At 45.3% G+C, this 13050-nt stretch overlaps 1 protein-coding gene across 12 annotated transcripts in view; it reads left to right on the top strand.

Annotated features, from left to right (window-relative positions):
- Nucleotides 1–13050, top strand: part of CACNA1A (calcium voltage-gated channel subunit alpha1 A) — a 345736-nt gene that overhangs the window by 141730 nt on the left and 190956 nt on the right. For all 12 annotated transcript variants that reach the window (XM_060297032.1, XM_060297031.1, XM_060297037.1 and 9 more), the window contains 2 exons: nucleotides 10416–10521; nucleotides 12891–13030. In XM_060297032.1, the coding sequence (XP_060153015.1) occupies nucleotides 10416–10521; nucleotides 12891–13030 (246 nt within the window). The remainder of the gene's footprint in view (nucleotides 1–10415; nucleotides 10522–12890; nucleotides 13031–13050) is intronic.

Genomic DNA, 13050 nt, shown 5'->3' with positions numbered 1-13050 from the left:
GAAGTATTCAGTCCTTATTTGGAGCCTCAGACCCAAGAGTTTAAAATGAACCAATACCTCCTGCTCAAAACTTGTTTTGGTACTTCTTTCCTTTCTCTTTTTCATTAAGGGAACTTCATTTTGCTGTGTGTGTGTGTGCATGCATGTGTGTGTATGTGTGTGTGTTTTCCATGAGTCATGTTAATTCTTCCACATTTAAACTTTTTGTTACAGAGCAATTTTTACATTTAAATCAGGGATTTAATTTCAGAATGAACACACATCCTCACTTCACTTTCTAAAACACTGTAAAATATAGCTCTGTGAATCTCTGGGTTGATTTGGCAGTATCTATGAGAATGTCAAGCGTGCACCCTGCACCCCCTCTAACCCAGCAATTCCATGTCTTGGAATTTATCCCACAGAAAAAGTCCTCACAGATACACAAGGATGTATGGTCAGATTATTCATCACAGCTTTGCTTGTAATAGAGACAAACTGGAAGCATTTAGGAGAACGGTAAATAAATGATGATGCATCCATTCACGATAATACTGCCCAGCCTTTTAAAAGAGGGAAGTCCAATATACTGATATGGAAAATGTGTCCATTGTGGTGAGGGGCACAGCAAATCACAGAACATTATGTATCACGATCCCAATTTTGTAAAGGGAAAACACGATTTGGAATGCTTGTGTTCATGCATTTGATAGTATTTATTGAGCACCTCTTACGTGTTAGTACTGTCCTAGTTGCTGGGCATACAATCAAGAACAAGTCAGACAAATCCTTAGCCCCCCACCTCCCTCCAATTAGGGTGGACATTCCAGTGAGGGAGACCAACATAATAAATAAGATAAATAAATGACCTAATTTGTTTAATGTGAAAAGTTGCTAAAAACAAACGAGCAAAAAACAAACAGGGCAGAGAGGTGGAGATGTTGACAGGGTTGCAATTTTAGATCTGGTAGCCAGGGAAGGCCTCAGTGGGAAGACAATGTTTTTTGTTTTGTTTTGTTTTGTTTCTTTTTTGCGGTACGCGGGCCTCTCACTGTTGTGGCCTCTCCCGTTGAGGAGCACAGGCTCGGGACGCGCAGGCCCAGCGGCCATGGCTCACGGGCCCAGCCGCCCCGCAGCATGTGGGATCCTCCCGGACCGGGGCACGAACCCACGTCCCCTGCATCGGCAGGCGGACTCTCAACCACTGCGCCACCAGGGAAGCCCAGACAATGTTTTTTTTTAATTGAACTATAGTTGATTTACAATATTGTGTTAGTTTCAGGTGTACAGTAAAGTGATTCAGATATATATATGCATATCCTTTTTCAGATTCTTTTCCACTATAGTTATTACAAGACATTGAATATAGTTCCCTGTGCTGTACAGTAAATTCTGTTGTTTATCTATTTTATATCTAGTAGCATGTATTTGTTAATCCCATAGTCCTAATTTATCCCTTCCCCCACCCCCCATTCCCCCATTTGGTAACCATAAGTTCGTTTTCTATGTGAGTCTGTTTCTGTTTTGTAAATAAGTTCATTTGTATTGTTTTTTAGATTCCACATATAAGTGATAACATATTAATATTTGTCTGTCTAACTTATTTCACTTAGTATGATAATCTCTAGGTCCATCCATGTAGCTGCAATATTTCATTATTGCAATGGCAATATTTCATTATTTTTTATAGCTGTGTAGTATTCCATTGTATGTATATACCACATCTTTATTCATCTGTTGGTGGACACTTAGGTTGCTTCCATGCCTTGGCTATTGTAAATAGTGCTGCCATGAACACTGGGGTGATGTATCTTTACGAAGTAGAGTTTTCAGCTTTTCTGGATATATACCCGGGAGTTGGGATTGCTGGATCATATGGTAGCTCTATTTTTAGTTTCTTAAGGAACCTCCATACTGTTTTCCATAGTGGCTGCACCAATTTACATTCCCACCAACAGTGTAGGAGGTGGTTTATTACAACCTGAAGGAGGTGAGAGAGTAAGCCCTGCTCCTAACTAGGGGGAAGGTAGAAGAGAGAGCAGCCAGTGCAAAGAATGTGTGTAGGGGAGAATCTGAGAGAGAAACACCAAACTACTAGCATTGATTATCTCTGGGAAGTGGGGTGGTGTAAGGACTTGTCGCTTTTTAAATGATATAAATTTTAAAAACTAAAAAAATACAATAAGCACATATTCCTATTATAATTAAAACCATTTATTTTTTGAAAAGGGATCTTGAGGGCTGTCTGAGGAAAAAGTTACCTGCCAAAGTCAGTGAATAAAAGCATAGGAGGCGAACTCTGAGAATCAAGGGGGGAAAAGGAGAAGGATAAACAACAGGGATTTTTTTAAAACTTGAGGTGAGATTCGCATATCATAATTACCCATTTTAAAGTGAACAGTTCAGCAAATCAACTATACTTCAATAAAAAATAAAGTGAGCAGTTCAGTGACATTTAGTACACTCACAGTGCTGTGCACCCACCACCTCTATCTAGTTCTAAAATATCTTCGTCACCCCAAAAGGAAACCCTGTACCCATTATGCATTTCCTGCCTCCTCCAGACTCCTGGGCAAACACAAATCAGCCTTCTGTCTCTATGGAGTCATCTGTTCTAGATAAACAAAATGTCGAAACAGCCCAAAAGTGGGTGAATGGTTAAACAAATTGTGGTATATCCGTACAATGGAATATTATTCAGCCTTAAGAATGAGTGAAGTATGGATAACATGCCACAGTGTGGATGAACCGCAAGAACATTATGCTGAGTGAAAGAAGCCAGACACCAAAGGTCACGTATTGTAGGATCCCATGTGTATGAAATATCTGATGGATCTTTTTGCAACATTTATTTTAAGCCTGATATTCAGAGAGTGGACCACACACATTCACCGTGTTTTTGTTCCTGGAAACACTTCAGATTGGAGAGACAACCTCATCAGCCATGATGAGAGTAGGCGTTTAGGCTCTCCAATGACGGGAGGGGAATGAGACTTACATGGGTAAAAAAGAAATAGGAAAAGTTAATAATACTGGTAGCAGCAATTGAAATAAAAATAATGAACACTGATTGCATGACTACGATGAGATGAACCCTGTATTATGCTTTTGTAAGCATATAAAGCTTCCCAATCTCACAGGAACCAGAGTAAACCATAACAAAACACTCACATTTACTGAGTACATAGTATATGCCATGCTCTGTTCTGCGTGTATTACTGTGTGTATCCACTCATTCCATTCTCACCCAGCCCTATGAGGTAGGTGCTACTTCTCACATTATATATATGAGGAAGCTGAGGCTTGGGGAAGGAAACTCCTTTGCCCAAGTCCAAAACCATGTCTGACCGCCAAACCCTTTCAACTACTTTGCTGTATAATTTCTCATGCAGATACTTCCAATTTTCTGAGCAGAAGCATGATTTAGCTGCCCTGGATAGACTTCTCTTTTCAGAACCAAAGTGTTGAAAATCCTTGGGTAATATTAAAAAAACAAACAGCACATCAAATCTATCTAGTGTTGGGATTTTAATTTTCTCTATTTGATTTTCCTGCTGACGTAATGAATCTTTTTGCATGTGTATGCCTCTACTGTGTATGTGAAATGTAGGCCTTTGCAATGGTCTCGGAGCGTGTTAATACTTGACACTGGGTTTACTTGTCCTGCCCCAGCTTGCCACGTCTGGGAGGATGTGTGATTAAACTTGCGCCTCTTGCCGCTGGCCGTGGTGCTGAAACCATCCCGGGCCGCTCCAGCGTTGCCCTTGTTAGCTTATCATCACCCTTCAGTCTCAAGCTGATCTACTGGAGGAGAGCTCTTTTCTAGCTTGATTTTGGTTAGTACTGTGTGTTGGAGAGTTCGAAGCCAATGTCTTGAGGGAGACTAGTTGTATTGTTCGAAGTTGAACTGTTCGTTAATATGACCCATTCAGGATGGGCTTATGAAGGTGTGAACCAGCAGGCAGTGGTTGATAACTACTGCATTAAATTGTGGCAGTGGTTGGAACTCAGGCGAGGGCTGATCCAGTTGGCCTCATCCATGGTTAACACCCCAGGCGTACCCCAACTCCAATTTTTAAATAAAGGCAAAAACATCTACCTTCTAACAAGTAAGGGTAAGCTGTTGAGTGGTCTGTGGTGGGGACAACCAGCACGGATCTTGGAGCGAGCCCTACTGCGTGTATGACCTTGAGAAATGTGTCTATCCTCTCTGACCCTTCATTTCTTTATCTGGAAAATGGGGCTTGCAATAGAACCTACCTTGTAGAATTGTTGCAAGGAATTAACTGAAACGAGTGCTTAGCTTGGTGTCTGCCCGACGAAGCACTCAGTAAATGGCAGCTGTAATTACGTTGTTGTGCCTGTTATGGCCCCATGATAGTTGATCTTATTGCCGAGTTAAATTGTGGCATGTTTAGCAGAGCAAGGAATATGTCCTACACCTATACATTCAGGGCCCTGGTACCCCCTACTCTTTTCCTGGTAATTGTGACGAGCATGGAACTAACATGAAAATAAGATCTACTTGGCTTCTCCCCATAAGCTCAACTGCTGGGTTGACTCATTGAAGTATGTTTCCTCAGAACATACCCGTCAGGCAGCCCCCATGGTAGTGTCAAGACCTTGATGAGTTAACAAACCTGATCTGATGTTTCACACCAACCACAGGAGGCTGGAAATGAGATGGGAATGGGGTGGGGGGGTACCACAAAGGGAAGGATGAATTATTTGGACATTCTGCAAGGTCTTGCTAAGGGGCTGGAACCATCAGCCATGCCAACTTTACAAATTGATTTTCCTTGATGTTCTGGATCCCAAGAGCAGCTCCTGTTCACAGATGCAGCCTTTCTTCCCTGCAAAGAAATCACTTGGTGGTTTCCAGTGTCACACACGGCCCCTCTCTGGGGCCTCTGTGGGTCCTGATCAATCTCATTGTGGGGGAAGCTTTGTGTATCCGCACTTGCCTGCAGGGCTGTTTGCTAGCCTGACTTCCATGAGCCATTTCAGGAGACAGCTTTTCCTCCCACCAGGGATGCTTCTTTCCTTTCATCCACCTCCCCCCTTCCTTGGCCTCTTTGGCTGGCTGATTATTCTGGATACCACTGACACAGGTGCTTTCTCCCTGAACCAATCAGGGAGCGGGAAGGCTCAGCTCAGCTCGCAGAGGCATTGCTCACCGCAGCTGTGAGTTAGAACCCAAGCTTTCTAAATTGGGAGGATCAGGCACGATTCAGGGTTGGGCTGAGAAAGCCTCACCTCCCCCTGCCTGGACCACCTTTGACTTCTGCTTGGGGAGAGAACCTCCTGTGCCAAGAACTCGGTACCCTACCTTTGCGTCTGTGCACCAGCCACATCACTGCCTATTTTAAGGAGCCGGTTGTATCCTTAGTGTGCCCACGGAGACTTGGCACATGATGAGGTGAGGGGAGAGATGTGGAAAGCAAGACCCACTCACCCTTCCTTCCTTCCTTCCACAGGTGTTTACTGAGCACCTACTCTATAACAGATCTCCTCTTAGGTGCTGAGAACAAAGCAGACAAAAATCCCTGCTTGCACAGAGCTTATAGTCTAATAGGTGAGAGAAACAGTGAACCAGATAAAGGAGAAAAACATAGCAGACGTTTGGGGACAAGGGCCAAGGAAAAAAAATAAGTAGGGAAAGGGGGTAAAAGGCTCACTGAGGATATGACCTTTGAGAAAAGACCTAAAGGAAGTGAGGGAGGGAAACTTGTGGGTCTCTGGGGGTGTGGGGGGAAGAGCATTCTAGGGGAGAGAATTGCAGGTGCAAAGGCCCTGGCGGTAGAATGTGCCTCATGTGTTTGAGAAAGATGGAGGAGGCCAGTGGGGCTGCAGCTGAGTGAACGAGGGGGAGAATGGAGGAGATGAGGGCAGGGAGGTGATGGGGGCCGATCGGTCGGGCAGGACCTTGCTGGCTGCTGGGAGGACTTTGACTTTTCTTCTGAGTGAGATGGTAGCCATGGGAGGGCTGTGAATATTTCCAGAATCTTCTTTGCTGCGTATTTGTCTCATTCCAACATTCTCTTGTTCCATCAAGAGCTTGGGTTTCTTCTCAGCCCCCTTCAGTGGAGGCAGAAGACTGGTCCAGGCCTCCTGAATTCTCCTCCTGGGGTCAGAACATGGAGGAGAAGGCTTGGAGGAAAAAGGCGAGCCCCCACTTCTTTCTGGATGACTCAAAGCCACAGTTACCTGGGTTCCTCCTCCCCCTGAAATAGATCTAAGGCAGCACTTCCCAAACTTCAGTGTGCACACAGGGCCCCTGGAGACCTTGCTCAAGATCTCTGACTCAGCAGGTCACCGTGGGTCCTGACGTGCTGCTTTTCTAATGGGTGTTGCCTATGCTGTTGGTTCGTGGACCACACACTGAGTAGCAAGGGTATAAGGTCAGTGTTGCACCCATTTGGCGTGTGTCTGTGGACACTGGCGGGGTGCATGGGTGTGTGCAGAGAGGGGGATGACATTTGATAGCCAGTGTGCCCATGTCTGACAAAAACTAAGAAAAAGAAATAAGGTGGGAGTGGGCAGCCACTTTCTGTCGGCCCCCATGCTGACTAAGGCTTCCTTGTCGTACCCAAGAGCTCTGGGTCTGAAATCCAGGTGACAGCGGCCAACTGAACGCCTCCTAATGCAGCCCATTGAAAGTGCAGCTTGCTCCTGGCCTTCTGGGACTCTTCCTGGAACCTCAGCTCGAATCTGATGCAGAGAAAGTCACAACATCCCAGCTGTTTAGGGGCAGGAGGCCAGGGGGCCCTGAAGAGTGAGGCGGCAGCTTCATGCGGAAGCTAACAGGGAGGTAGCTGGCAGGGAAGGGAAGTGAAATCATCGGATTCAAATCATGGCTTCAGAAGGCTCCGCGAGGGGAGGCCAGGGAAGGGCTTGGCATTGCTTCTTTGTGTACAAATATTGTCTCTTATTTTCTGGGCTGCAGGGTGAGACAGAATGGAGTATTTGTGCAACACAGCCCAGCTTTGTTCTCTGTGCTTCTAATGACTGTCAGCTCGGAGGCAGGAAGCCAATCAGAGATGATCGTCAGCAGGATGGTTTTTGTTGACTCCCCAAATTGCCCTGAGTCTTGGATTTGCTTTTCAAAGTGTGCGTGGAGCGTGGCTCAGCTGCTTTCAGCTGGAGGCAAAGGCTGAAGCTGGTGACAAAGAAGACCTGGTTTTCCCGGCTTACTTAGACTCTTACTCCCAGGTTGTCTATTTTAGACTTTGTTTACACACCTGGAAAGTGGGTATACACTCCAACTCCTCCTCCAGCCTGTAAGATCCCTTGGTTTTTTTTTTGTTTTTTTTTTTTGCGGTATGCGGGCCTCTCACTGTTGTGGCCTCTTCCGTCGCGGAGCACAGGCTCCGGACGCGCAGGCTCAGCGGCCATGGCTCACGGGCGCAGCCGCCCCGCGGCATGTGGGATCCTCCCGGACCGGGACACGAACCCATGTCCCATGCACGGGCAGGCGGACTCTCAACCACTGTGCCACCAGGGAAACCCCAGATCCCTTGGTTTTTACAGAGCTTCCAAGATGCCAAAGGTAACTCTAGGGCCAAACAGGAGACTGAGGCTAGTTAAGTTCGTAAGAGAGAAAGCTGGGAGGAGGGCAGTAGTTTAACACGGCCAAGTTTGAGACATGCTATTTGATCTTTCTGCAAAACAGTGGATTTCAGTGTTCCCAGGGGATACTTGGCAATATCTGGAGATGACTTTTGGTTGTCATAAGTTTTGGTTGTCATAACTGGAGAGGAGGATGCTACTGGCATCTAGTGGGTGGAGGCCAGGGATGTTGCTCAACACCCTACTATATACAGGACGGCCCTCCCCCCCCCCCGCCCCACACACACACACAGAATGATCACCCGCAAATGTCAGTAGTGCAGAAGTTGGGAACTCCTGCTCCAGAGTCACCAACACCCTATGGCTTTCTCCCGCTAGCATGCATTTCTCCACACCTAAACCTCCTTCTCAGAAGTTACCAGCTTTGTTATGCTAGTTTCCTTTCCATTTAAGGTAATCATTGATATGTATGTTCTTACTGCCATTTTGTTCATTGTTTTGGATTTGCAGCTTTGCTTACTAAGGCTGTAGGCCTGAGGGTGCTTCTGCAGATCTGGCAGGGGGGCAGGGATATTCTGGTTTACCCACTGATCAGCAGATCAGTCCCTAATATGAAGTGAGCAGGACACACCCTCCCCAAGGGCAGACCCTCCGGTGGGACTATCTGGTAGCCTCGTCAACCCGGAGGAGAGTTCCCAGGAGGCAGGGAGGAGTTTGTGCCTAGAGAGAGAGGGAATGTACATCTGGAAATAGCCATAGGGACCGACCATCCCTTCCCTCCCTCAGACCTTGAAAGGTCTGCTTCTCGGAGACTTGCCCTGACCACCATATTCTTTTTTATTGAGGTGAAATTCACAGAACAGTACTAATCGTTGTTAAGTGACTAATTCAGTAGCATTCAGTACATTCAGAAGGTTGTTCAGCTATCACCTTTATCTAGTTCCAAAGCGTTAAGCAGCTACTTACCGTTTTCCCCTCCCCCAGCCCTGGACAACCACCAATCTGCTTTCTGATTGTGCATTTTCCCATTATGGACATTTTGTATCGATGGAATCCATACAATATGTGGTCTTTTGTGTACGGCTTCTTTGACTTAGCATAATGTTTTCAAGGTTCATCTACATCGTAGCATGTGTTAGTACTTCATTTTTATGGCTGAATAATATTCCATTCTATAGATATACCACATTTTGTTTAACTGTTCATTCATTGATGGACATTTGGGCTCTTTCCACCTTTTGGCTATTGTGAATATTGATGCTGTGAACACATATCTGAGTACCGGTTTTCCAGTTCTTTGGGTATATAGCTAGGAGGGGAATTGCTGGATCATATGGGAATTCTGTGTTTTAACTTTTTGAGGAGCCATCAAACTATTTTCCTCAGTGGCAGCACTGTTTTTACATTCCCACCAGCAATGTATAGTGGTTCCAATTTCTCACATTCTCACCAACACTTATTGTTTTCTGTTTTTTTCATTCTAGTCATCCTAGTGGATGTAAAGTGGCATCTCATTGTGGGTTTTTTGGGGTTTTTTTGCAGTACGTGGGCCTCTCACTGTTGTGGCCTCTCCCATTGCGGAGCACAGGCTCTGGACGCACAGGCTCAGCAGCCATGGCTCACGGGCCCAGCCGCTCCGCAGCATGTGGGATCCTCCCGGACCGGGGCACGAACCCATGTCCCCTGCATCGGCAGGCGGACTCTCAACCACTGCGCCACCAGGGAAGCCCTCTCATTGTGGTTTTGATTTGCGTTTTCCTAATCCTCTTTGGAGAAATGTCTCTTCAAGCCCTTTGCCTGTTATTTAATTGGGTTATCGTTTTGTTGTTGAGTTGTAAGTGTTCTTTGTATATTCTGTTACCAGACCCTTACCAGATATCTGATTTGCAAGTACTTTCTCTCATTCTGTTGGTTGGTTTTTTGCTTTTGTTTTTTCACTTTACTGACAATGCCCTTTGGCTCACAGAATTTTAAATTTTGGCCGAGTCCAATTTATCTATTTTTTCTTTTGTTGCTCTTGCTTTTGATATCAGATCTGATTACTGTATTTTTTTTTAGCTTTAAAATATAATTTTTTAACATCTTTATTGGAGTATAATTGCTTTACAATGGTGTGTTAGTTTCTGCTTTATAACAAAGTGAATCAGCTATACATATATATCCCCATATCTCCTCCCTCTTGCATCTCCCTCCCTCCCACCCTCCCTATCCCACCCCTCTAGATGATCACAAAGCACCGAGCTGATCTCCCTGTGCTATGTGGCTGCTTCCCACTAGCTATCTATTTTACTTTTGGTATGATTACTGTATTTTAAATTGTAACCACCAGTCTCCTTTCCTGCTCTTTCTCTCTATAACATTCACCATCTTTTAATGTACTGTATAATGTGCTTATCTCACTCACTCACTTCTCCTCCACAAGGGCAGCTGTGTCCCTAGTGCCCAGAACAGGGCCTGACACACAGTAGGTGCTGAATTAATATTTGTCCAGTGAAGGTTGGAGGTGAAACGGAGGAAGAATGTCCACATTTTCCTTACAAAGTCATCTGCCAGGTTTCCAGGGCAGTGAAACTACTCTGGATCAGGCTATAATGGTGGATCCAAGTCATTAAACGTTTGCTCAGGCTCATGGAGTGTACAACACCAAGAATGAACCGTCATGTAAGCTATGGACTTTGGGTGATCGTGATGTGTTAATGTAGGTTCATCGACTGTAACAGATGTGCCACTCTGGTGGGGTATGTTGATAACAGGGGAGGCTGTGCCTATGTGGGGGACAGGGGCACAGGGGACATCTCTGTACCTTCCACTCAACTGTGCTTTGAACCTAAGCAAAACTGGAAAGATTTTCCTTAATTCTGTGATACTCCCTTTGAATATATGATTTTAGCCACCATCATAGCAAACTGCATTGTCCTCGCCCTGGAGCAACACCTACCTGATGATGACAAGACCCCGATGTCTGAACGACTGGTGAGTGAAGTCTCTCTAGGGGAGGTCTCTTCTCTGCTTTGATGGCAAACTGGTGTGGCCATGGGAGCCGAGGGCAGAGTGGGCTCTCCGTCTTGGCACCAAGAACCGGATCGTGGGCCCCCTACCTGGGGAGCCTAATTTCATGAACACAATAATCTGGGGAGAGAGATGTCCTCACTGCCCATCCTCCACTCTCACCTCCCCAGCAGACCTCATGTCAATCTGGAGGGGGGTGGGTGAGAGTGGTCACCTCGTCCATGAAAAGTCACATTCAAAACAAAATTCTTAGGAATTCCCCAGCCGTCCAGTGGTTAGGACTCAGCGCTTTCACTGCCAGGGCTCGGGTTCAATCCCTGGTCGGGAAACTAAGATCTTGAACACCCCAAGGCACATCCAAAAAAATTAAAATAAAAATATAAATAAATAAAAACAAAACAAAATTCTTGTGGAAAATGTTGACCATACACAAATACACAGAGAACAGTACTGTGAACCCCTCATGAGCCCATCATTCAGATTCAACAACTGTCAAGATTTTGCCTCATTTCCTATTTTCTGTCCCTTTTTATTTCCTTGGTCTGTCTTTCTTGGCCAAAGTATTTTAAGGCAAATCCCAGACAAAATGTCTGTTCACTGCCATCTACTTAAGTCTGCATTGCTAAAAATATGGGCACTTTCTGGGAATTCCCTGGCGGTCCAGTGGTTAGGACTCGACGCTTTCACTGCTGTGACCTGTGTTCAATTCCTGGTTGGGGAACTAAGATCCTGCAAGCCGTGCGGCACGGCCAAAGAATAAATATGGGCACTTTCTTACATCACCCCAGTGGGATGTTTACACCCAACACAACAGTGGTTCCTGGGACTCATCAAAGAGCCAGCCACTAGTCAAATATCCGTGATTGTTTCAGAAATGGCATTTTCCAGGTCATTTGAACCAAGACCCAAACATGGTCTAGATTTTAGGTTGCTTAAGACTTTTTATCTAAAGCACTTATTTTCCCTCCTGCCATTGACCCTGCAGAAACCAGTCCAGGTGCTCTAGGGAATGTCCCACATTCTGACTTCAGCCTGGTAGCTTGCTTGGGATGTCATTTAGCTCGTTCTTGTATCCCCAGCGTTTCCTATATATGAATATCAGCTCTGGAGGGACATTCAAAATCCAGTTGATGATTTGGTGAAACTCTGCAGAGCTGTAAACTAGCACTAAGATCTTTCTCGATGCCCCAGCCATCCCCCAGCCCCCTGCTTCCCCTCCTGGCATTCTGACACTGCCAAGAAGGAGACTTCTCTCCTTTCCATCACCATTTCAAAGCCAGCTGTCATAACTCAAGTGTAGGGAGAGAGAGATGTTAGAATCCACTCATTCCTAATCCACAAAGTATTAATGATCTCAAGGCTTTTAAATTTTAATAGTTACATATTATAATGTATATCCTAATAATAGATAACTAGCCCAGAAAAACTATGATTTCAGGACCTTTTTTGTTTGCTTTTGCTTACAATCAAGCTAAGTAAAAAGAGTCTGTTGAAAGAATGGTAAACAATTAGTAGTACTGGTGGCAAGCTGGCATGGAAAGACTCATGAAAGCAGAATTCAAATGATTGAAGCCTGAGAAACATTGCCATAACACATTGGGGAACATCCATGTAGGGGCTCTGATGGAGCAGAGCTTATAGCTTAATTCCAAGTACTATTGACTATCAGCTGGAAGCCAGATCTGGCAGGAGGTCTGGCAAGGGGCCGGGAGTTGGGACATTGGCCATTTACCAGCCAGTGCAGGAGCATTGATTCCAATATTTTAGCAACCTGAAGCTGGTGCATACCAGCTTAGAACCCTCGCAAATGTCAGATTTGGGGGTGAGGTCAGTGCACAGGGACCAAGCACAAGGGCCTGAATGATATAGGTGACAAGAAAACATTCTAAACAAGTGCTTTCTTCTAGAACTTTCTGCAGTGATAGAAATGTCCTACGTCTGCACTGTCCAATATGGTAGCCACTGGAAATGTGGCTAGTGTGACTGCAGCACTGAATATTTCATTTTATTTCATTTAAATTCATTTAAATTTAAGTAGCCACATGTGGCTGCCCTACTAAACAGCTCACATCCGAACAAACAATTCTGTGTGTCCAACCAGTGTGTAAAGTTGGCCACAAGGAAAGAAGGAGGTGTCTTCTCCATGTTTCTGTTTTTCTTGCAAAAGCCTTTGGACAGGGTAGCTCCAGGCAGGATGCAGTGGAGGGCAGTGAGTGCTGGAAGGTCAGGAGAGGTGAGGGCAAGTGCGTACACTTATCCGAGTGGGCTGGTTCCCTGTTCATGCCATCCTCTGCCAAGCTAAAGACACTGACCTTACCTTTTCTCCCTTCCAGGATGACACAGAACCATACTTCATTGGAATTTTTTGTTTTGAGGCTGGAATTAAAATCATTGCCCTTGGGTTTGCCTTCCATAAAGGCTCTTACTTGAGGAATGGTTGGAATGTGATGGACTTCGTGGTGGTGCTAACAGGGTAAGTGGCCTGTGCTGTGT

The sequence above is a fragment of the Globicephala melas genome, chromosome 3 (assembly GCF_963455315.2).
Source record: "Globicephala melas chromosome 3, mGloMel1.2, whole genome shotgun sequence".
NCBI lineage: Eukaryota > Metazoa > Chordata > Mammalia > Artiodactyla > Delphinidae > Globicephala > Globicephala melas.
Note: the sequence above shows the minus strand (reverse complement) of the source record. Positions and strands in the feature narration are given on the sequence as shown.